General features: G+C 38.4%; 2 protein-coding genes and 1 non-coding gene across 3 annotated transcripts; all 3 read right to left on the minus strand.

Moving 5' to 3' along the window:
* Positions 1-1,129: 1,129 nt before the first annotated feature.
* Positions 1,130-12,685, minus strand: LOC131771688 (sushi domain-containing protein 2-like). The gene is made up of 15 exons (XM_059087540.2): positions 12,367-12,685; positions 9,359-9,652; positions 8,813-8,947; positions 8,446-8,608; positions 7,857-8,108; positions 7,410-7,656; positions 6,782-6,963; positions 6,201-6,360; positions 5,825-6,060; positions 5,322-5,533; positions 4,515-4,731; positions 4,074-4,199; positions 2,976-3,245; positions 2,400-2,573; positions 1,130-1,452 (listed from the first exon to the last, which is right to left on the minus strand). The coding sequence occupies exons 1-15, from the start codon at positions 12,571-12,573 to the stop codon at positions 1,280-1,282; spliced, it is 3,048 nt and encodes a 1,015-aa protein (XP_058943523.2). The 5' UTR covers positions 12,574-12,685; the 3' UTR covers positions 1,130-1,279.
* Positions 12,686-14,843: 2,158 nt separating this feature from the next.
* Trnas-gga (transfer RNA serine (anticodon GGA)) lies at positions 14,844-14,916 on the minus strand. The gene has a single exon. It is a non-coding gene; the product is annotated as a tRNA-Ser (tRNA).
* A 1,151-nt stretch (positions 14,917-16,067) lies between these two features.
* On the minus strand, positions 16,068-22,077 carry LOC136283589 (sushi domain-containing protein 2-like). Its single transcript, XM_066172659.1, has 7 exons — positions 22,053-22,077; positions 21,231-21,442; positions 20,703-20,919; positions 20,205-20,330; positions 19,439-19,705; positions 18,836-19,012; positions 16,068-18,650 (listed from the first exon to the last, which is right to left on the minus strand). Exons 1-7 carry the CDS (start codon positions 22,075-22,077, stop codon positions 18,508-18,510), a joined length of 1,167 nt encoding a protein of 388 aa, XP_066028756.1. The 3' UTR covers positions 16,068-18,507.
* Between the last annotated feature and the right edge of the window lie 1,271 nt (positions 22,078-23,348).

Consider the following 23,348-nt stretch of genomic DNA (forward strand, 5'->3'; position numbering starts at 1 on the left):
CCTTTGATTTTTTTTTCGATCTAGTTTGGGAATTGGCGATGTGCTTGGACAGCATCACTGCAATCACGTTAATCAAGGACGTACATACCTGTTTTCATAGCAATGAAATATCATGAAAGCGCGTTCATACACGCTCTAAACTTGAAGTAAGCACTTTAAGTAAGCCCATATCTACATTATGGAATGACGGTTATTCCACTCATTCGGTAAACATGACTGAAACGATTATAATGACTTGAATCATGTTTGTCTGAAAGCGTTGTTTTGTGTCGGTTTCAAAATCCACATAACTTAGTTTCAAGAAGAAACATGAAGGAAAGAGGCAAAAGCAAGGTCATGTAGTTGAAGACATGGCATATTAGGAACATTAGAGGATATCTAGAATGCCAAATAAACACTAAAAAAGTAAATCCTTTGCTTGGCTCTATTTCAAGACGTTTGTTACAAATCAGGCTCACTTCCTACAGAACATCACATCACATAAACAGCGCTTTTGCGCTTCATTGACCAAGCGTGATTCCGGAAATCAAAGTATTACAAGTGATTTGATACTTATACATGTCATCAAGGTTAAACTTATCGTATTAACCTTATATAATTTTTCTCTTGAGAACGATAGTTTGATGTTTTCATTATTTATCAAGATGTTAAACCTGAATGCACTGAACCTCACGCTTTCAAAAGCTAATTCATACTCAAAAGTTGCTTGAAGTTTTAGCAAAGCAGTAATGTTACATCATAAAGATTCGAGGCAAGATATGCAATGAAAAATGCTGATATCTCAAAAAGCTGGTGTTGTTCAGATAATAGCACTCTTGATATTACGATATTGTGATCTTGGAGCTAATACTTGTGTCCATGTGTAAGTGGACATTACTGTTAGAAAGCGTACGGCCTTTACTGAAACAAAATAGTTTCTAAAGAAACTTTGGTGCTGCGTCGGTGGGAGAGTAAGGAATTGCAGAGCTGACATTTCGAGCGTTAGCCCTCCATCAGAGCGAAACCAAAAGGGCTAACGCTCGAAACGTTAGCTTTGAAACTCTTCACAGTGGCCAATTTATGTTATCAACTCAGTTGATAAAACCAAATGACCCTGTTAAGGCAAAGATATATGAACTTTACATTCACATTTGATGTACAATAAAGCCAAAAGATTGGCTTAAATTTTATTGGCTATATATCAGAAGTAACATAGTATTCGTGACGATACTAAAGCGGAGCGAACATGCCTATTTAGACCATTACTTGAAGCATATGCTGCATTGCTATATGTAATATCTTATTTAGAACTATCCATCTCAGTTGCCTCTTGGATATAGATTTCACTGCGGCCTTTTCCACGTCTCACTTTGAGAAAACAAATGACTCCAATGATCGCTATGACGACAAAAATGGCCGCTCCTGCAGTAGCAGCTGCGATGACATACCCTGGTGTGCCATACGATGCTTTTCCTGAAAAGGAAGACAGCTTTATAAAACGATAGTTAAGGAAGACAGCTTTATAAAACGATAGTTAAGGGAACTACATGACAGTTTTAGAATAATGTTGGAAGCTTGCCATCTGCAATCCGTGTAAAACTGCTCCTTCTTAATCTTCCACGTTCCTTTCTTTCCACCCTTTTTTTGCCTACTGCCCTCAGAAAAATATAATTTTAAGACATTGCCTAGTGGTTTAACACAAAATAGGCGCAGATATTTGGCGACTTACGTATGACTTTCCCTTTCCCCATAGAGAGCGAAGATTAACATGAGTAACGAGTTTGTGTTGCAGATTTGTGATATTTTGTGTTTTCAGATTAAAATGTTATGGTTTTTCGATGATCAAATTTTCTACTTGAACCATTTTAAGGGACTTTCTTTTTTCATCAAGCAGAACCTTGACGAGGAAGTGAAAGTTACGTTCTCTTCTTGCAATACTCTTTTAGTTACAGCAGAGTCTAACTACATAGTAGTTAGGCATATCTCACTGAATTCATAAAAATCTCAGATGGGGCTACATACAAACTGCTTCGAAGAACTGAGGTAACAGAAAATCTATGAAAAAAAGTTTTTGGACTTGATTGAGATATGGCCTTATATTTTTTGGTACGCTCATTTTTGCGAATCAGCCTCAATCTGAAGTCGAAAAATCTGTTGAAATTAAATGCCGAAAAAGTTTCATGCAGCAATCAGCCTAGTTAGGTGACCCGGCATGACTGAAGCTGTTTCGCCGGAACCCAGAAGTATCACATGGCTTCTCCAGAGCTAAACCTTCTTCATGTCGGATTGACCTAAGATATATTGTCCCAGTTGGGGATTGTAGATTGGAATGCCATAAATCACTCGTAGGTTTGGAGGTGTTTCAAAGGAGAGGAGTTTAACTTGTGGGATTCATTCATCGTTATTGAAAATCACTTTACCAGGCAGACAGCTCGGAGTTGAGCCGTTCCACTGTCCCTGCAAACAAGATATGACAGACGAGCCATGCAGGAAGAAACCAGAGTTACACTGGAATCGGTAGATGATTCTGCCATCTTGAGTATCGTTCCTCACAACGTTACCATTGCCAATTTTGTTCTCCATGGGAATACATCCTGTTAGGAAATATCGGTTTCAGCAATGTGATTGTGTTAATACTGAACCAAAATGCTTTTACATGATTGGTTCCAAACAGCCTTTATCAATGGCTTAATTAGCTGTTCCACAAGCAAAGTTTCTAATTTACCTGTTTGGTTAATGCCAACTAAAAATCGGACAGGTGAAATCACACCGTTCAAAACGATAAGGAATTAAACAACTATAAAGATTTTACTGCCGAGTTCAGTGCTAACCCAACAAAATTGGGAAAAATCTAAATTGAAGATGCTTTCGTAATTCGTCATTTCGCACATTATCCTCATTATTGTCATCGGTATTGCCATAGATATCATAATCATTATCTTTATATCACTGCTATGACAAAACAGTCATGATCCTCCTTTCACGCCCAAACTCACCGGGTGTCTCAAGGTCATTGGTAAGTGAAAAGAAGTATCCCACAGCTTTCTTTGCTGCCTGGCCAATGCTGACCTTTCCAGTAGCCTTGATGTCAAACAGACATTGCTTATTATCACCGCATACTTCATATGCCAGGTGACCCAAGGTTGCGTTGTCAAACACCATGTTATCTGGATCCATAAATGTCGGCACGTACTGTTTATCGAAATAAGACGCATGGTTCTTGCCTTCCTCGTAGGTGAATAGAGAATTATCTGCGTTCGTTGCCCCTGGGAGGAAAGAATTTCATCCGTTATTCAATTTTCGAGATCTTTGAAGATATAACCTCAAATTGATAGACTTTCATTCACAACTTGGTCGTGCTAGACGTGTGAATGTTTTTTTTTTTTTCAAGTTTTTGCCATTGCTGCTAAATATTAGGAAACCATTTTCACTGTATGGAAAAAATACAGCGATGAAAAAAAAATTCAAAAAACAGTGTAGTGTTCATTGCTGCAAAGATCATTCTCATCTTCATTTATTTATCCGCAGTTCAAATTTATGATAATCCTTTAAAATCACGCTCGCTCATTATGAGCTCCAAAATCTGCATAGAAAATAGCAGGTTTTCAGTTAATTATCAATTGGTTTTAGAACGAGACAACTTATGAAAACCTCTCATAGATAGTCCGGGGTCCTCTTGCCAAGGTAAATTATCGAGCAAGGAGGCTGAGAAGGTATATTTATACCACCTCACGTAAGCAAAAGTAACTACACAATACTGCAGAAAAATTTGTGATTGCAGTCCATTGGGTTACAACAATTGAAACAGTTTATGCAGAAAAAAATTGGAAAAATTTGAGGTCAATCGAACAGTAAAGTTAGAAAAGATATCTAAATATAAATATTCCTCGTTGAAATATACAATTTATGGTAACTGACTGCATCCGCTAAGCACTATATTCATATGTGTGTGTCAACTCACGAACCTCAAGCCCAGAAAGAAGTATACACACATACAGCACTTGTAAATTAACTTGATCTTCTGCGTGACATCATTATTATTACTGAGTAACTTTATTATATGCATAGTGACACCGACGCCGCCTAATACTTACACAATTGACCAAACTCGTAATGAATTCTGGAATGGGTAGAATTATGGCTAAGACTTGCTCCGCTGGGAAGCAGAAAATCGTTTTCTTGATTTCCGTCCCAGAATCCTAAAAGGCCTCTGGTATGTTCTAAAGGAAATCCAAGAAAAGAGAATATAAAGTAAACCATATGCGGTGAACTGTGGTCGAGTAAAACAAACTCCTCCAACGTATTATCAGTAACTATTGACGTCAAGCGCTGATAGTAAGGATGAAAAGTGCAAAATGTTGTTTGCGAGCAGGATTGGTGTATTTACCACCAATTTGGGAGAAATTTCACAAGTTAATGTGGAAATACAGGCGGTTGTGGTTTGCAAAGCTTTAAAATTCGAGTTTTAAGCATGCCAAAGGTTTAGTTCTCCACAGGGGAATAACAATCAACCTAAAAAACCATGCAAAAAATACCTTTAAACTCTGGTGGCACCAGTAGCATAAACTGTAAAAGATCCTCCACCCTCTCAATTGTGACGGATAGTCCAGAGTTAAATATGAAGGAGTATTTAGATGTGTTGTTGTACTTTATTACTGTGGCGCCTTGAAAATCCATCATAAACTGTTCATCGAATTCCACCAGAGCGCTATTAACCAAAATTTCTATCTCGCGGCGGCCATTAATGTGTATCTGAAAAAAAAGGGTAATAGAAAAGGTAATAAACATACAATAACAATAGCTATGGTAATTATCGTGAGCAGTGATCAAGCTAAGGTACACCGCACACCGCATTCTAAAAAGTTCTTGAAGGAAAGGGCTACTGTTCTTTGCTATATAAAAACGATCCTTTCGCGACCATTGGTTAAACTCAGCGTCATGCATATATATTTCCTTTTTTTTCATGACAACAATATGTTCCAAAAGATTATCAACACTTAAGCGGATAAAAAAGGACATTTATTTTTACCTTTTGGTATATAAATTAAAACGGGTGACTAGTATTAGCAATGGCTTGTGTGTGTCTCCAAAGGGATGTAAAATAGATTGAGTATAATCTGTAGCGACAAGTAGAGAAAGGAGATTACTGTTAAGGGCTTATAGTCTCATTGGCTAATGCTGTAAACCTCGTCTCTTCTTGATAGGTCGATAAACCTTAGGCGTGTGTAATGAAATGCCTGTTGCGAATACCTCATTTGAATGATTTACGGGTGATGGCATCTTTAACGTTATCACTAATCGGTGAAATAACATTTTACGATTCGTTGCTAAAGATACTCTACCTGTACAACATCAGAACCATTTTCTTTCATTGCAAACGCTTTGAATACTGTACCACTAGTACTGCTGCCATTATCATCGATTAAAGGTTGCATTCGTCCCTGAAGCTCAAAGTCAATAGGAGGTATCTGGAGGACATGATACTCGCCATAACCATTGAAAGTGTACTCAAAACCGTCGAGCGTAATCATGTGAGGATCTGTTATTCCAGTTGCTAAATAAAAACAGGACAAATAATGAATTATTTTAACAATCATTTAGCATTACATTAATATGTTTTTTTAATTATGTAGAGTTGATGACAAATAAATTTTGACCAAACTGAATGAAATAGACATAGAGTTAACACTGACTGACGAAGGAATCGACTGAGCAATCCCAGTTACGCGCGCGGAAAAACTATACATTTCATGACTCGAAAAATTTCAGGACCAATTAGAAGCAAGCATTCCCAGTCAAAAATAATCTCAAAGGTCAAGTTCTTTCTAAACTATAGGTTTATTACCAGGCCTAGGAGGTACGTAGCGGGAACCATCATCTGAAGGTCTTTTCTCAAAGTAACGTTCACAGTTGTCAGAGAGCAGGCAGCAATCCAAATAAGGAACAAGATCTTGAAAGAAATGTGACAAGGCTGGCACTCCAGCCTCAATATGGTATCGATCAAGGGATCCTCCATTTTGTGGACCGATCATCAAATTTCCTGGTCTAGAGTAGCAGCATTGCTGTCCAGCACCTTGCTCACTGAAAATAAAAATAATTGAGGACGAACTACTTAGCTATGCAAAGGCAAAGATTGCCCCTTGTGGTTGCATAAAATAATGCAAAGGCACGCAAATTTAAAAAAAAATTTCATAACAGTATCACGCCTGGGCGCAAAATACCTCGGAATGTTTGCCCTGAAGCAATGAGAGGCTCCAAAATGATAAAGAACACATTGGTACGGATCGGCTGTAGGATTGCAGTATTCGTCCAAGGTAAATCGGCCGCGGTCTGCTTGTGCTTGAAGAAACGTTTGTGGACAAGGAAGGAGGGAGACATCATCTGTTATGACAAAGAATCACAGAGAGAGCATCAACGACTGAAATCGAATTATGTAGCTTGTGTTTTCTGTGCTTTTCATTCTCCATCGTTAGTATTGGGTGTATCTGAAGGCAGAGTTGCGGTTGCTCCTTTACTGTGCAACCCCCCCCCCCCAACCCTGACAAAAAATAAATCATCCAGGTCATATTTCGAACAATATGGCTATCGGAACTCTCCTCTTCCATTAAGATGCATGCTTTTGTATGATGTTTTTAACGTGGATAAGCATCTTCCCGGGAATGGGGAATACATTAAGTATGGGAAAAATACATCAAAAAGAACATTTTTGAAACATTTCCTATTAATAATAATATCATTCAGGTGACTCGTGACAATTTACTGAACCATGTCTGCCGTTTTGTAAAGGTTGAAATATTTATACCTGTATATATTTGGGGATCGGGCTGCCTATCGTGCCAAAACATGCATCTCTGCTCGGCCAGTCCATAGTTAAACCAGTAAAACATATCGCTCCAGATCCACTCGGCCGGTGAATTGCTGAAGTTGCCAGATATCTTTTTGACCAACACCAATGTAACAAAATGGCTATCCCCAACTGCTGCTCTGAGGATTTGAGTAAACGAAACGTTACAGTCTAATCAGTTATAAGCAGCACGTTCAGTCACTTCGGTCTAGTAGGTTGAGGGGTATTTGGAGAAAGCAGTTGTTGTGATGTTATGATTCCCATTTTTCGTGTTCTTCCATGGAAAATAATTTACAATTTAGCTGAAGAATCGGAAGAAAACTACTATCTGTTTTTTTCCACTACTTCGAGTGGAAAGCTGCCGACTGATGTCACTTACAAAACAGGCAAAGATATACGAAAACGATGCTCCTTTCTCAAAATTTAAATTCCTGTTTATATTCTCTTTCCCTTTTAATAACAGTGAATGATCTTGAAACTTGGGTAAAACGACTCAAAGTATTGAAAACGGTAAAATCAAAACACAAGATGTACACAAACATACTAAGCAGACTAGCGTCATTCGGACGCCAAAGTTTTTGCTTACCCCTGTCCCTCTCCTTCTGGGACAGTAAATTGACTTTCTCCAGTATTCTTTTGTTCTTCTTTTAAAGAAAACATGCTATGAAAGTAGACATCATCATCCTTTATTGAGAAACGCGCCAAAAGAACAGCCACCGAAAGGGTGTCAACTCCGAGGTGCCCTGGATCCCAGTTGATCTTGACAGGAACATTTTCACTCCAGGAACTTGGAACCAGCCGATCAACACGAGGGGGAACCCTTTTGATGTTCACTATGGAAAGTGAGAACCAGTTAAAGTTAATGTTCACTTTAATATACGCATGAAACCATAACCATTCATGGAGTATATTTCTTTAAGTAGTTTCGTCCCTTGTACATCCATGACTTGTCAGATATTTGTTAAAATAAACTGAAAAAATAATACTGAGGCAACAAAAGATTAAAAGATTTGAAAAAAGAAGTTTACTTTACCAACAGTTAAAATCCCTCGAAAATCGAAACTTTTTCCACCGTTGATCGACATTTTGATTGTCAATCTCCCAGTTACATTCAGCATAGGCACGGTACAAGATGACTGTATGTTGTTTATGTAGGTTCCATTACTCAATTTTCCTCCAGGGAATTCACAAACGATCAGATTTGATGGTTCGTAGCAAGGCCCACCGACAAATATGTTATCGCCACCAAGCATCATCACAGAGTGAGGTGACGCGACAAGAGATCCTGCAATCAGCGAAATTTAGACCATGAGTTCTGTACAGTGTAGCATGTCCTTCTAGTTATATAGAGCTCGTGAAGTCCACGTAATTATTATTTTCCAATTTTATGCTGATATTTTTGGTGTACAGCACAACCATACAAGGTAGCTCTTTTACTCGTTACTCTGCAGCCTTTCTATCACCTACCAACAGCTTGCACGATCCCTCAATCACCTGATAAATTATGCTTCGTTATGCTTCTCTTAGAATTTCGGCGCGATTTTTTAAGCTGCGCAAACCCTGACTCAAACCTTTTTTTTTTACATACCCAATATACATATCATCAATAGGTATGCTGTTACCTTTTGTGTTGCAGCCACCTGCCTCGATCTTTGCGCTGTCAATACGGAACATCCATCGCCCAGGCTTTCCTACATTAGAATTTGAGCTAACATTGATAATCGTATCTGTGGCTGATCCCGGTACGTTAAAATATCTTATACCGTCCCCAGCATTGAAGCCTGCCTGTTTAACAGATCGAAAAGAGCACGGATCGGTGAAGAGAATAGGTGAAACAACTATTTTTCACCTGATGAAACCCTCTCCGAAATAAAAAAAAAGGAAGAATCCACTTTAAAAAGGGTGTATATAGGTCCAACGCGCAGTTGCTTTAAATTACATGTCACTGCTGTTGCACTGCATCGTTTATGATCAACTGATTCAAGATACCTGTGCTGGAGAACCTCCAAGCCCGCTTACATTCCCTCCACTGGCAGTACCTGTTGTCCATGTGATATTGTTGTAATTATAAATTACAAATGAGTGTTTACCATTGGTTATGAGAACCGCCTGAAAAGTGTTTGTCTGGTGAAAAGAAACAGAAACTATAATGAAGACATAGTGATCGGCAATACTGGACTTCTAACTCTACTTCTAACCATTGGGTAGAGTAGAGGCAGGCAGACAAACAGATGAACAAAAGAACAGGCAAAAGCATATCAGTTCGTTGAGAATGCCTATCTTGGATTTTTAATTTAAACCAAACGAGTGTTGTTTAGAGCCTCTCTACACCAATGAGTATACATAGGAGTATCATGCACTGAGCTGTCGCAAGGGTAGGGGGGGTGGGGTGGGGGGAGGATGGTGTGGAATAATGAACTAGTATTTCATTCAGGTTGAGTATGAACATTCATTTTTCTTCTTCAAATAACGGAACCTGGAACATTTGCTTTTTAAGCTATGCGAGTTAGTTTTTTTAGTTTTTACGGATTTCACCTTTTTTGTATAATTCCCACTGGCACCAAAGAAAGCCACTTTATACCATGTTGCAACTAGCAACCACGTGGCCCGAAATTTCCTTTGACCCACATAGACGCTTCTGACGTCATCAGTGGCCTGTTGAAGTAGGTTAGGATCTGTTGTCTCTCGGTAGAATACCTCTCCTCCATTATTTGTATCAACATCAGCCCAAAATGGCGCCACCAGGCGACGATTGCCATCCAGAGGGAAAGTATCTGGTGTGTATTGTGAAACTTGGACAAGAAACGAAATTACGCCATTGGTGTTGACCTAAGGGTCACAAGTTTGGTTATTACTACTAACTGAAACAATCCGGTTCCTACAGTCTGTTCAGAGTAACTCAAAGTCAGGAAAGGGGAAAATAGGCTATGCATCCACAACGTATATCATGATTATCTATGGCGAGCCATGCTATGCTCAAGGAAATGGCTAACTTGGTTGTGTCTGCATTATTTCATCAAACAGTAGAAGCTCTCCCTTTAGCACCCGGACCCTGTAGGGTCAGTTTATTGGATTTTGAAAATATTCGGTGTTTGCTCCCTCAATTTAGCCTATGATGACACTGATTAATGTGGAGACCTCACCGACTCCTGAACCAATCCGATATATACATGCTCACGGCTTTCGTCTCTCACTTCAAACATATAACATAGCATTTGTAGCCACATTAGGTTCTAATGATAGTTTCTTTTGCCTGCTTGGCCGTTAAGACAACGCGTTTAAGTCTCAGAAATGAAAGTTTCTTCAGTGAAAGGCCCTTCTCTATGTGGGTCATATACAAATGAGAAAGACATTGAGTTGCTTTCAGTTATTGTATGTGGCTTTCCCTAAACTGACTTGATTTCTGATATCAATTGAGGTTTTAGAACATTTGAGATACATAACTGGTAGTCTTAAAAACAAAGAATTGTGGTTGGAGAAAGGAAACAAGGACGATATCGGACCGATAGAGCCGCTTACTCAGCTCTGTACAAAATGATTAAAACGGAAAGTTGTCACGACTAAAAAAAGAGACAAAATGTAAGTAACACAAGTAATACTAATATGGAAAATTAACTATCTTTTTACTTGAATATGAAAGCGATCTTCGCAGTAATGAACATTACTTGAGCAGTAGTGAAAATAAGTCGTAACAAAAAACTAAAGCCTGTATGGTATTTGAACCCATCATGGGACCTCTTCGATACCGGTGCAGTGGAGTACCGGTGCAGCAGAGCACTGCTCCGGTATCGTAGAGGTCATAGGTTCAAATTCCGTGCAGGCCTGAATTTTTGTCAGGCCTTATTTGCACTACTGCTCAAGATCGCTTTCATATTCACGTCTTTATCCGCAGTTCACATACATGATTTTCATATATTCACAGTCATTCTCTTTTACAGCCGCTGATATTGCAATATCAGCACAAATATAAAGAGAATTGCAATCAGTTAACAAAGGACCTATTAGAAGATAATGTATTGGCTACTGACTTCTTCTGCCTTCTTTCACCGATGGATGCTGAGCAATTACATTTCGTCGACATATCGGAGAAACCAAAAAAGTAGAGAGCTGAAATTCGTTTACAGTATACTTGCAGAGGGGCCTACCAGAGAACAAAAGATCACATATTCAATGCGTCCTTGAGAGGCTGGTAAATATTAATCAGGTTTCACGACATGTCAGGTATACAAGTAAAACGTGCCTGTTGTATAAACCAGCTAATGACGCCACAGTTTGTGGCCTGAAGTGGCGGTTAGTGTTCAATATCCTCCTCTACACATGCATGCTCGATTAAAGGTCAGTGTTGTTCCCTTGATATGAGCTAAAGTGCTGAGCCAAACCTTAATGAGTTTAGCTGCATTTTTATACACAAAATGTTAATTTGAAGTACTTTGATAAAATTTTCTAACAAACTTGGTGTTTTTGCACGCACGGATTGGTTAGTTCGGGGATGATCAGTGGCGATCGGCGATACAAATGTTCACCGTTTGTCATCGAAACCTAAATGGGTAACTGTTTTTGTATGTACGAAGTCAGTTAGACAGTAGCACACTCAAAAGGAAGGCAAGAGAAACCTTTGATTTCGCCTTAATTTCTGCATAGGCAAAGCCGTTAAGAAAACTTTGATCGTAAAACCAAACCGCACAATATTTAAGCATTTTAGCATATCCATAGATCAGTAGGATTAAATTCCACATTGACCAATCACTGGCATGTGATTGGTCTATTCAATAAACCTCAACCAAACCACAGCAACAACGGGAAATTGAATGAAGGAGGTAGCTTGCATGTGACCTTCACATATCATCGTTCTCGATAAGGCTCAAACTATGGGTTGAAAGATGGGAAGCTTAAGCGAATGTTCTTAATTGCCTAACCACTATTAAAATTTTCAACCTGAATTTAGTCTATGCATAAGTATTTCAAATACTGTTACATCACGCAAGTTGTATATTTTGATACATTGAACACAAATAAAGAGCTTAAACGAGACGATTTTCAGTCTTAAACACAAAGGCTTTCACTGAGGTTGAATGGTCGTTACAAGCGATAAACACCATTACCTAACAAATTTGAACAGGACGTTACCGAAATGTGCTGTTTCTTTTCCAACATTATGTAAAAAAAACGGTCGTGAAGGTGATTATTTTTACAAAGGATAGATAGCACTCTTTATGTTTTATTCCATAAGAAATCAAAATGTTTCAAGGGAGGTCTCCTCTGTCTGGAGAGGTATGGAAAAAAATCAAGTTACATAATTAACACTTGTTTGAGATCTGGATGATATTATGCAGGTAAGTCTAGGCATAGCTAGATCACGACGTTTTCTGTTTTTGTTGCTTTCACTGTTGTTTTTTACTGTTATTAACATAATTAACATTTTGTTTTGTTCTTTTTTCACTTGAACCAAAAGCAATTTTGTACAGCAGTTGATAACGGTATATGGCGTAATTAAAGCCACTGGAAAGATTGGAATGCAGTAGATACAGAAATGTTATACTTACAAACAGTGAATTGTGATTTCTGTCGAAGAAAGGAAATGGAATCGATATCGGTATCGTCCCAGAGCTCCCATCGTCATTTGTAGGAACTAGCTGGTCGCCCTCACTCTGACCAAAGGGATAAAAGTTGGGAAGCACAAGAGCTTCTAAAATGGAAAGTTGGCTCAAAGCAAACAGAGTAAGTTGCACTGATGACAAAGCTGACTTCATTCTTTGCACAAATTGTGTGGAGATTGCTACACCAGGATACAGATTGAATTGTTCTGACCAGCTGTGGACAGAGCCGTTATGTAAAGCTTGAATTTTTCTAACGAGTTCTGTGATTGGTCAGTAAATAGTTGTAAGTACCCGCCCCGATTCTCACATTTTGAGTGGCTATATCTCATTAAAGAAGTTTAATGAAATATTCCTTTCATAAGCTAACGGAACTACGATCATATTAGCGAACGGAGACATCATCGTGGTAGGATGTGAGCGCATGTTAGTTCTTTTACCGGCCATGAACGTGATCAACGTAAATTAAGTCGTAAATTAAGAGCACTCAATCATCAGCAGCCGGAAACTGGGAAACTTTCGCACGTCTTTTAAAACTTTAACCGTAAAAAGTCATGTCAGCTAGCTCGAGACTTACTTCACTTACTTCACCCCGTTCCCATTTAGATCAATAAATGGAAAACAAAACTTGCACACATATTCAGTTATAAGAGCAAGTTTTTACAATTTGTAATTGAGTAAATTTCATCTGACCCGTGAATCAATTCACATAAAGCTATGATTCAAGCAGTTGAGCTGTAAGCGGAAAAAAGCAAGTTATGTTTGTAAGAAAATGCCCCTGTTCTTTACCGTGTTTGTCAACTATACCAAATATTAACAGCACTGGCGAATTCCCCACAAATCGATTTAAAAACGTGCGGAAGCTTTCAAACAATTTAACAGTTGAAGTGTGCATACGTGAGATTCAAAGCAGTCGAGCGTAACCCGGAAAATGAAGTGGAAATACAAGTTTTTTCTTGAGGTCATATCTGGTGCACGCAACGGCTCTGACAAGTTTTTAGGCTGCCTGTGGATTAAATTCAAAGAGAGCCATGATTTTAGCAGTTGAGCTGCAAACGGGAAAAGCAAGTTTTGTGTGGAAGAAAATGACGCTGATCATGATCGTGTTTGTCAACTATACCACAGTTGAAGTGTGCATACGTGAGATTCAAAGCAGTCGAGCGTAACCCGGGAAATGAAGTGGAAATATAAGTTTTTTCTTGAGATCATATCTGGTGCACGCAACGGCTCTGACAAGTTTTTAGGCTGCCTGTGGATTAAATTCAAAGAAAGCCATGATTCTAGCAGTTGAGCTGCAAACGGGAAAAGCAAGTTTTGTGTGGAAGAAAAATGACGCTGTTCTTGATCGTGTTTGTCAACTATACCAATATTAACAGCACCGGCGAATCCGTCAAAACTCGATTTTAAAACATGATGAAGCTGTCAAACAATTTAACTGTTGAAGTTTGCGTACATGAAATTCAAAGCAGTCGAGCGTAACCCGGAAATTAAAATGGAAATGCGTTTCTTTGAGATCACATCTGGTGCACGTAACGGCCCAGACAAGTTTTTATGCTACTTTTTTCAACGAAATTCAAGCGATTTCGCTGATGGCCGTCATAGAGGGCCACGGCCATCAAGAGATCAACGAAATCACACTTCAAAGGAAGAAAAAAGGATCGCAGATAACATCTGTTAAGTCATCTGAGGGAAAGAGGTGGTAGATATTCCTTTCCAATTATCCACAATAACAAAATACCGCAAGTTTAAGTGAATAAAATACAAACTTCGACCGGATTGTAATTTCTCAGAACCCTGAGGTGATTGAAACGCATTTTTAAGAGATTAAAATGCCCCATCCTTTTCCAAAATTTCTGATCACAACAAACACTGATACGTGATGGGCGATTTTAATCTCGATCCACTCCTTTACAATCATCATATGCCTACGCAGGAATTCATTGGCAGTTTGTACCCGTCACGTAAGTTCCTTCCACTAATTTCCAATTCACGACGCTTGACCTCTTACTCAGCAATACTTATAGACAATATATTCACTTATCAACTTCCAAACGATGTCTACAATGATATTCTTCTAAATGACCTATCGGATCGCTTTCCGGTTTTCACATATTTTCACGATGAACAGTTGTCTCCCACCGGAGGGAAAAAATTTTTTTAAGCGTTCATTTAACGAACGCAACTTGAATAAATTTAATGGCCTTCTCTCCCGAACGAATTAGTCTACATTTCTTAATGAGGAAGACCTGATAAATCTTCTAAGGACTTTGCAAATAAATTTACCAGCCTTTTTCACGATTGCTTTCCCATGAATATCATCAAAGGCAAAGATGTAAACAATCTCAGTTCTCGTGAAATTAGAAGATCCTCGCAGCTAAGAACACTACTGAAACTAGTAGTTGTAAGTAGGACCTGAAAAAAATTTCAGGCCCGTACGGGATTTGAACCCATGACCTCTGCGATTCCGGTGCAGCGCTCTACCAATTGAGCTAACAAGCCAACTGGGAGCTGGTCAATGAAGTTCTCCTTGGCTAACCCCCGGTCTTTTAAAATTCACTAATAAAAAGAACAGGCTCTATAATCAATCGGTCAGGTCATCCAGTGAGTCCTGCAAATTGCGTTATAAAAGGTGCGAAAACAAACTGAATCGTTTAACTTGAACTGTAAAGCGAGTGTATCTTGACAGTAGATTCAAAGAAGACTTGAAAAATCGACCTCCAATTGACCTGGAGACTGATCAACGAAGTTATAAACAATAGAGAGTGGAAGCCTTTTCTGCCTTCATCATTTCTTACGGAAGGCAGGACAGTTATGAATCCCAAAGAGATCGCTGACAGTTTCTGTAAATACTTTTCCAATCTTGGTCCCAACCTGGCAAAAGCTTTACCTGTGGTAAACTATTCTTTCCGTTTATTCCTTTCTGACTTCTATTATACACTTATAACTCTAAGACCTACTGATGTTAACGAATTGGAAGATATTTTTAGTAAGTTCTCATCTGGAAAGTCCCCCATTTATGATAACATCCCGATGCATGTTATCAAAAATTCCTTTCACCTTATCGCTGCTCCTCTACTGAGTATTGTTAATCTTTCTTTGCAAAAAGTTATTTTTCCGGACAAAATGAAAATTGCTAATTAAAAGTGATCCCTGTGTACAAAGCAGAGGATCCCAGTCGGTTCGTTAATTATAGACCATTCTCTTTAGAACCCGCTTTTTCAAAATTTCTTGAATAAGTTATATACAACTGACTTATTGAGTTTACTGAAACGTTAATATATTCTATGGCTGCCAGTTTGGATTTCGTAAAAGTCACACGACGTCACTAACTTGCGTTAAATTACCTTGTTAACAACATTTCTTCCGCTATCTACAGTTGTGAAATCACCGTAGGTGTTTTCTTAGACCTTTCTAAACCCTTTGATACTCTTGACCACCAAATTTTGTTTTTAAAATTGAAAAGTTATGGTATCCGTGGTATGGCTCCAAGTTATTTTTCTGTACATCTACAATTTGTTCAATTCAACTAAACTTGCTCATTCAAGTAAATTAGTAAGTGTGGTGTCCCCAAGGCTCAATTTTAGGTCCTTTGTTATTAAAATTACATATAAATGATCTTCCCAATGCATCTAAATTAACACAGCCTCTGCTTGTTACTGATGACACCAGTATCTTTTATTCTCACCAAGATCTCAAATATCTAGAGTCCGTTCTCAATGATGAACTGTACAATCTTGACATTTGGATGAAATGCAATAAGCTTTCGGTAAATATTAAGAAAATAAGTTACATTATTTTTAAATCGAGGTAGAAGAAACCTGGTAACTTTTTTCCCTATCCTTTGGAAATCAAACATTGAAACAAGTGAATGAATCAAAATTTTTAGGCGTTTATATTGATGAGCATTTAACATGAAAACCTCACATTAGCTTCTAAGCGAAACAAATCTCTAAGTTAGTCGATATAATATTTGGGACTAAATACTATTTCTCATCTAAGACTAAGCTTACTCTGTATAAGTTAATTTACCCATATATGTGACCAACTTAAGTAGAATTTTTTACTTACAAAAATGTGCTGTGCGAGCTATCACCAACTCAGACTATCGAGAACACACTGCCCCCATATTTGCAAAATTGGGCATCTTAGATATTTTCCAAGTCAACGCATCGCCAATAGCTAAATTTATGTTTTATTATCATAATCAAGTATTGCCCCCGATGTTCCTCAGCTTGTTCACTGCAAATAAGCAAGTACACAGTTACAATAAAAGAATAGCCATTTGCTATCGACCACGTAACTGTCGTTAAAATCTTTAACAATCTACAATACTCTACCAAGGTCCAAAAATTTGGAATTATCTCCCAATATCCATCACTGGTTTGACTAGCTTTTTTACTTTTAAAAGAAAGATGATTGATTTTTTGATGAAATGAGTCCGAACTGGCCAAGCCGAAGGCCTAAATGTTATAACTGTCCTAAGTGTAATAAAGTCCTAGATGTAATAACATTTAGTCCGAAATGTAGTAAAGTCCTAAATGTAATAACATTTGGTCCTAAATGAAATAAGCCTTCAATGCAATCTTTTAACTGTTCTAATGCAGTTATAGCGGACATTCACATTGAGATATTTAAGTGACAGCTGTTGCACCAAAGAATCCTCTAACCTATATTTATGACATATTGCGGGCTCGCCGATATTAACGAGCGTCTTCTTATATTGATGTGCTTTTGGCATCAAATTGACAGACGCCAAAACAATGAGAAATCTGACCAATACCTCTCTTTAAATCATTGGATCAGACAATTTAGCGCAACAGATTTTGACGATATACTTGTGTGATCAGTGCTGAAGTTAACACTTTATGGACCAAATTACAAGGAAAGGAAGTCCACTGACCTATACGATAGACAAATTCCGGGCTCGGAAGTACAGTTTTTGTACTGTCTTCCCTTGCCAGATTTGTATGGTCTGCATGAAGTATATTCATGTGCGTTATTGACCAAGCGTGAGGTCAAGATGGCTGGATATTGACCGAGGTCTGTTGTTACGTTGTCATGGACCGCGACGAAATAGAGGTTCATAAAAACGCTGAAAAAGAAAAAGGTTGACATCCAACCATCTTGATCGAATAAAATTGGTCAAGAGAGACATATATTCTCCAGCCGATCTCAAGTTTTAACTTCATTTTTTGTTTTCATCTCTCCTCTCCGCCGTGAGGGGAGAAAATGAATAGATGAACAAATGACTGAAAAAAGAAGCTCCACATTTTCCACTTGTAGTTATATGGTACATGAACTGATTACCGAGGTGGAGTGAAGCCATAGAGGGTTAGAAATGCAATATTCCAGGTTCAAAAAGGTATATCCGAGCCTACAAATTGTCCGAATAACAAGACAGCGGTCTGGACAGCGGTCGCCTTTGTCCAAGTTTGTTAACTTCATCACTGATCACACAAGTATTAGTACGTTATCACATTTTTCCAAAGTCTTAAGTACTTTAGAGTCTGAGCCAATGATATATAGAGAGGTATTAGTCAGCGTAGTCATTGTTTTGTCAGCTGTCATTTGATGCCAATCGTTCATCAGTATAACGGTTTGCAGCCAATGCTTGTCGACTTAAGTCTAGCAAATGAGAAGACGCTGATTGATATCAGCGAGCCCGCCATATGACAAGGTAAGAGGTGCAACAGCTGTCACTTTAACATCTCAATGTGGATGTCCGCTATAACAACAATGCACTGACGAAGTTAAAAGATTGTATTGGAGGCTTATTTCATTTACAACTAAATGTTATTACATTTAGGACTATTTCATTTAGGACAGTTATTACACTTAGGCCTTCCACGGCCACATCCACATCCACAACTTAATTACAAATATATTGAAAACCGAGGTGGCCTCCCCTAGAAGCCTGGCGGTTTCTTGGAGGTTCTTCTCGCCCTACCATACTGTTAAACCTGTATAAATATTTTATCTTAAGTGGCTAATAAATAAAAATGATGATGATGATGATGATATGTAAGCCGCGTTGTTGTAAATAAATCCTTCCTTCATCCTTTTTTTCCATTTTGTAAAGTCGCTCGTACTTCAAGGTCGTATATCTATATTCGTTACAGCATTGTTATTTCTACGTCTAATATAACGGTAGACCACAATGAGCACCATAAGGAATACGGTCCCTGCTGCTGCAGAAGCGAGGATATGCCACAGTTTCCAGTTCCCCTTCATACCTGAAAAGCAGAAAAGCAGTTTAAATCTAACGTTTACAATGGGTAAAAAGTTTTTGATTGATCGTTTTTTTTTTTAAAGAAAATTCATGTTGATGATCATGCTTTCTTTCTGTGCAGTTAAGCACCTGCAGTATTCATGACGTATGCAGTGCTCCCGTCTTAGCGTGATTTACGGCGGTGCTTACCTGAAGGTTCACAGCTTGGTTTAGAGCCATTCCACTCTCCTTGGTAACAACGAATAACTGAAGGGCCTGTGAGACTGAAACCTGTGTCACAGTGGAACTTGAATAACATGGCTCCATCTTTAGAATCCTTTCTTTGCATTAAACCATTGCTGAGCACGTTCTCAATTGGTATGCAGCCTGCAATAATTTAATCTCTGTTAGTTACTTATATAGTGTCAAGGTAAACTTTAGATAAAATCTGTAGCCATGCACAAACGTCTGACTGAACATATCTTTTGTGCAAGACAGAGAGTCGGTTCACAACAAGTCCCTAACTGCAATATTACTACCGGAACAGTTCCAGTGTTTTGTAGATCATCACTAAAACTCAATCATTCGGTAATATACTGGTTTGAAATTGAATGTAAAGGTTAACAAAGTTACCAATTCTGAAGTTGATATTTTAAAACATGTAACAGCATAATAAGGGATTTGGCAATACTATGTTGCAAAAAGCAGCGTTATAAAACTTTAAAGCAGGGGATTACGCATCTCTTCTCTTTTCAGCATTGCTTTTCATCAATCATTCTCATAATATCCACACTGGACAAAAGAGCCACTAACCTGGGGTCTCTATTTCATTTACGACCACAGCAAACGACTCCAAGGCCTTCTTAGAATTCATCCCAATGCTGATCTTTCCAGTGGTGTAAATATCAAACAGGCATTGCTTGTTATTACCGCACACATTTCGAGCCTGCTGACCGAAGATTACGTCATCAAACACCAATTCCTGATCGAAAAACACCGGTATGTATCCCACATCGACATAAGTGGTATGATTTTCGCCATAATCGTATGTGAATAATGAGTCCTCTTCAGTCGCAGCCCCTGTGAGGATGATATTACGGTTAGGATGACCAACAGTCTTCCACGAATTTTTAACAATTTTCATGGGTCAGGCCTTAAATGAAGGCTAAGCTGAGCACATTTTCACTACATTTATGTAACTTGGTCACGTTTTAAGAAGTATATTTTTAAACAGCAAAGGTTTGAAAAGGTTCACAAATATCTCAAGAGTAGCTTAAAGTGTTTTAACCTAAGTCCTGTGCTTAAAAACCATTTTAGGCCAGGGAAATGTAACTTATCATCAAACTGAAGGCATGACTTTTCCTTCAAGAAATCTTGGATTTTTACAGGTTAGAAAGTAACCATCAGGGCTGCCAAAAGCATGTCAAACAGTGTTAGATGAATACCTCCTCCTAACGAGTAACGTCATGTCACCCTCTGAGTTCTACAGGAGGTACCTAATTAACGTTCTGGTTGTAGGTCTAAGTGAACAAGGATTACTGTAAATATTCAGCGCACGGTCTCAAGTGCATCAGCTTACATTTTTGTCCAAATTCGTAATGAATTCGTGATTGGTTTGAATTAGTGTCAAGGAAGGTTCCGTCAGGAAGCAGATATTCTTTTACTTGGTCCCCGTCCCAGAATCCCAGAAGGCCACTTGTGTTTCCTTAAAAAACATAATAAAGAGAGAAAAACGTAATAAATAGGCGTACTAACACTTGAATTAATTTCAAAGAATTCAAATCTGTCGCATCATACTTCAAATTTAAAGCAGAGGATTGCCTTTTACTTGGCGTTGAGTAATCAACAGTAATTGTCGGCAATCTTCCCTCAATTTGCTGCAGTATGCCGGCGTTACCCGTAAGTAGCTGTTTGACTGTTTTACTAAAGAATTTCTTATCAAGAAAATCTAGCATCATTCAGATAGCGCTGAATTTAATTTCATCATATTTGTTATAACAAAGAAAAACAGCTTCCACCTGATGTGATCATAAATTCCAGGGTGTCACTTTCGACGGATTTTTAAGATAGGGCATACCTTTATACATCTGTGGCACCAACAGCATCATTTGTAAAAGTTCATCGAACTTCTCGATTGTAATTGATATCCCAGAATTAAATATGGTGGAATATTTATAGGAGTTGTTGTATTTTAAAACTGAGACGCCATTAAATTCCACTAGCAGTCGCTCATCAAATTCCATCAAAGCTCCATTCACCAGAACGTCAACTTCACTGCGGCCGTTGATGTGAACCTGATCAGAGGGAATTCAGTTCAAGTTGCCAATATATATTTCTATTTAGAGTCTGTTTAGTTAAAGTACAGACAATGAAGTCTTTAGGACAAAGACAGCACTAGCCTTTCCACTACTCTTTTTCCCCCTAAGGAAAACCAGCTGCGTTTCATAATCATTAGTTAATGAACATTCGTCCCTCTCTTTCATTCTTTTAAAACTGCACCCGGCGAAAGGTTAACCTCGCTCATAAGTGTTTTCTGAATAAGGAAGAGCCCCCTTTTTTTCTTAAGAAAAAGCGAAGGTTAGTTTTCTGTTTGGCCAGTGTTTACCTGTACAATATCCGAGCCATTTTCCTTCATCGCAAACGCCTTATAAACTGTACCAGGAGTCTTTCTGCCGTAACTATTGATCAAAGGCTGCATTCTTCCCTGTAGCTTGAACCCAGAAGGTGGTACCTGGAGAATGTGATACTCGCCATACCCATTAAAGGTGTATTCAACTCCATCCAAAGTAATCATGTGAGGATCGCCGACTCCAGTGGCTACAGAAAAAAACAGTTAAAAATAAAAGTGAGTATAATCATTGAATTTTAATCTAATACTTAACCACAACTAGATAAAATTTGCGCCGAAATTTTTGGCAACATTATCAGCATAACATTATACAAAACATTAAAAACAGAAATGTACAAAAAAAGACTTGAAACCTGCAAGTAAGTAAAAGGAAAATGGCGGGAGGATCGAATGTGATGGAAATAGTTTAAATTCGCTTATCAATTCTATATTCCTTGACCTCTTAACAAGTAGCCAAGACGAAACTTGTCAAGAATCCTAACAATCAGGCCATTTCAATGGACAGTTAGCCACAATAAAGCACTTCACAGAGGTTTGCAGTTTTCAGTACAGCTCCTTTGGTTGAGGAATTACAAACATTAGTAATTTTCCCGCTAAATTTATCCTAATAGTATTTCGTAGCACTACATCTCGAAGTATAATTGATTAGCGGACTTAGTATTTATCCTAGTTTTCGAAGTCTCTTTTCAGAATATCTGTCAAGAATACGTGCCATTAACTCACTTTCGCATGGATAAAATGAAACAGGAGACCCATTTGAAACAAAGGATAGTCCATAAAAGTTACTGATATCCAAACCTGGCCGTGGAGGCTCGTACTTCATGCCGTTTATCTGATGGTCTCTTCTCAAAGTACTTTCCACAGTTTTCAGACAATACACAACAGTCTGAATAAGGCATCAGGTCGTGGAAGAAATGAGAGAGAAACGCACTCCATCACTAGTATGAACCCGACTTAGGGATCCCCCATTTTTTGGACCAATCATCAAGTTTCCTTGTTCATTATAGCAACACTGCTGTCCAGCACCTTCTTCACTGCATTGAATGAAGTTGGATGTTCAGTCTCAATCAATGGCATTTGCATACCGAAAGAGAAAAATGTAAGTTCTTCCAACAGGAGATGGAAACCGTATTTCGCCCTGGTACTTAACTAATTATAGGAGACGCTTAGCCAGTTTCGCTAAGCTAGGTTAGTGTACAACCTCTGAACATACATCTAGGGAACTATTTTAAGAACGCCGTTCCGATCATATGACTAGCGCGAGCTTTTATTGAAAAAATTATAAGAAATATTCTGCGAGAAAGAGCCGAACGCGACGACGAGAAAAGGCGCAAAAAGCTTTACGGCCTCGTGAGATGCAAAATGCAACAATTAAGAAAGGAAAATGGAGAAAGGAACGGCGATCATATGAAACATGCTTGTTGACCGAAGTGGGTTGGGGAAAGACGAGAATATCTTTGTCTCTTTATCATATATTCCTTCCGACCCTTCCACCCGGGCAATAAGTAAGCAATAAGCATATGGGCTTGATGATGATAGACTAAACTTAATTATTATTTTTTTTTACTGCAGAGTAAGCGACTCAGTCTGTAGACGTACACTCATTTCTGTACGTTGAGCATGTTTTCTTGTGAATAAGATATGCATATTCACCTTGGATTGTTAGTGCTAAAGCAATGCGTTGCCTCCTTGCGGTATACAGTACAGTGTTGCTCAACATCTGGATTACAGTATTCGTCTAACATAAATCTACCGCGGTCCGCCATCGCTTGAAGAAACGTTTGCGCAGGATAGGAGGGAGGTGTCATCTGTGAATATGCAAAGAAGTGGCCACAATTAGTTCTGTCGAAAAACATTGTTATGTAAGACCTCTCCTCTAAGTGTGTACTGTTTTTCCGGTAATTTTAGAGTTTTTGTTGATATCTTCGTAGTGGTGTAATCTCGGCTACTTTAGATTTGGTGTTTTTAGTTACTGGTAAGTCCCATCAAACTAAATGTTTTCCTGCCTAGTCTTCTTGGGATCCCGTTGAAATTAAAAATGGGCTATTTTGTGATTTTCCCTGTTTGTATACTCGGGATCAGGCCTGCTTGTCA

Source organism: Pocillopora verrucosa, chromosome 1 (assembly GCF_036669915.1).
Source record: "Pocillopora verrucosa isolate sample1 chromosome 1, ASM3666991v2, whole genome shotgun sequence".
Lineage (NCBI taxonomy): Eukaryota > Metazoa > Cnidaria > Anthozoa > Scleractinia > Pocilloporidae > Pocillopora > Pocillopora verrucosa.

Coding starts and splice junctions, on each gene's coding strand:
- LOC136283589 (XM_066172659.1), bottom strand. CDS start 22,077: ATGAAGTACGAGCCTCCACGGCCAG. Junction 21,443..22,052: donor GTACGAGCCTCCACGGCCAG/GTTTGGATATCA, acceptor TTTTTTCTGTAG/CCACTGGAGTCGGCGATCCT. Junction 18,651..18,835: donor ACCAAGCTGTGAACCTTCAG/GTAAGCACCGCC, acceptor TCTGCTTTTCAG/GTATGAAGGGGAACTGGAAA.
- LOC131771688 (XM_059087540.2), bottom strand. CDS start 12,573: ATGAAGTCAGCTTTGTCATCAGTGCAACTTACTCTGTTTGCTTTGAGC. Junction 6,964..7,409: donor CCAGAAGGAGAGGGACAGGG/GTAAGCAAAAAC, acceptor TCAAATCCTCAG/AGCAGCAGTTGGGGATAGCC. Junction 2,574..2,975: donor CAATGACCTTGAGACACCCG/GTGAGTTTGGGC, acceptor ATTTCCTAACAG/GATGTATTCCCATGGAGAAC.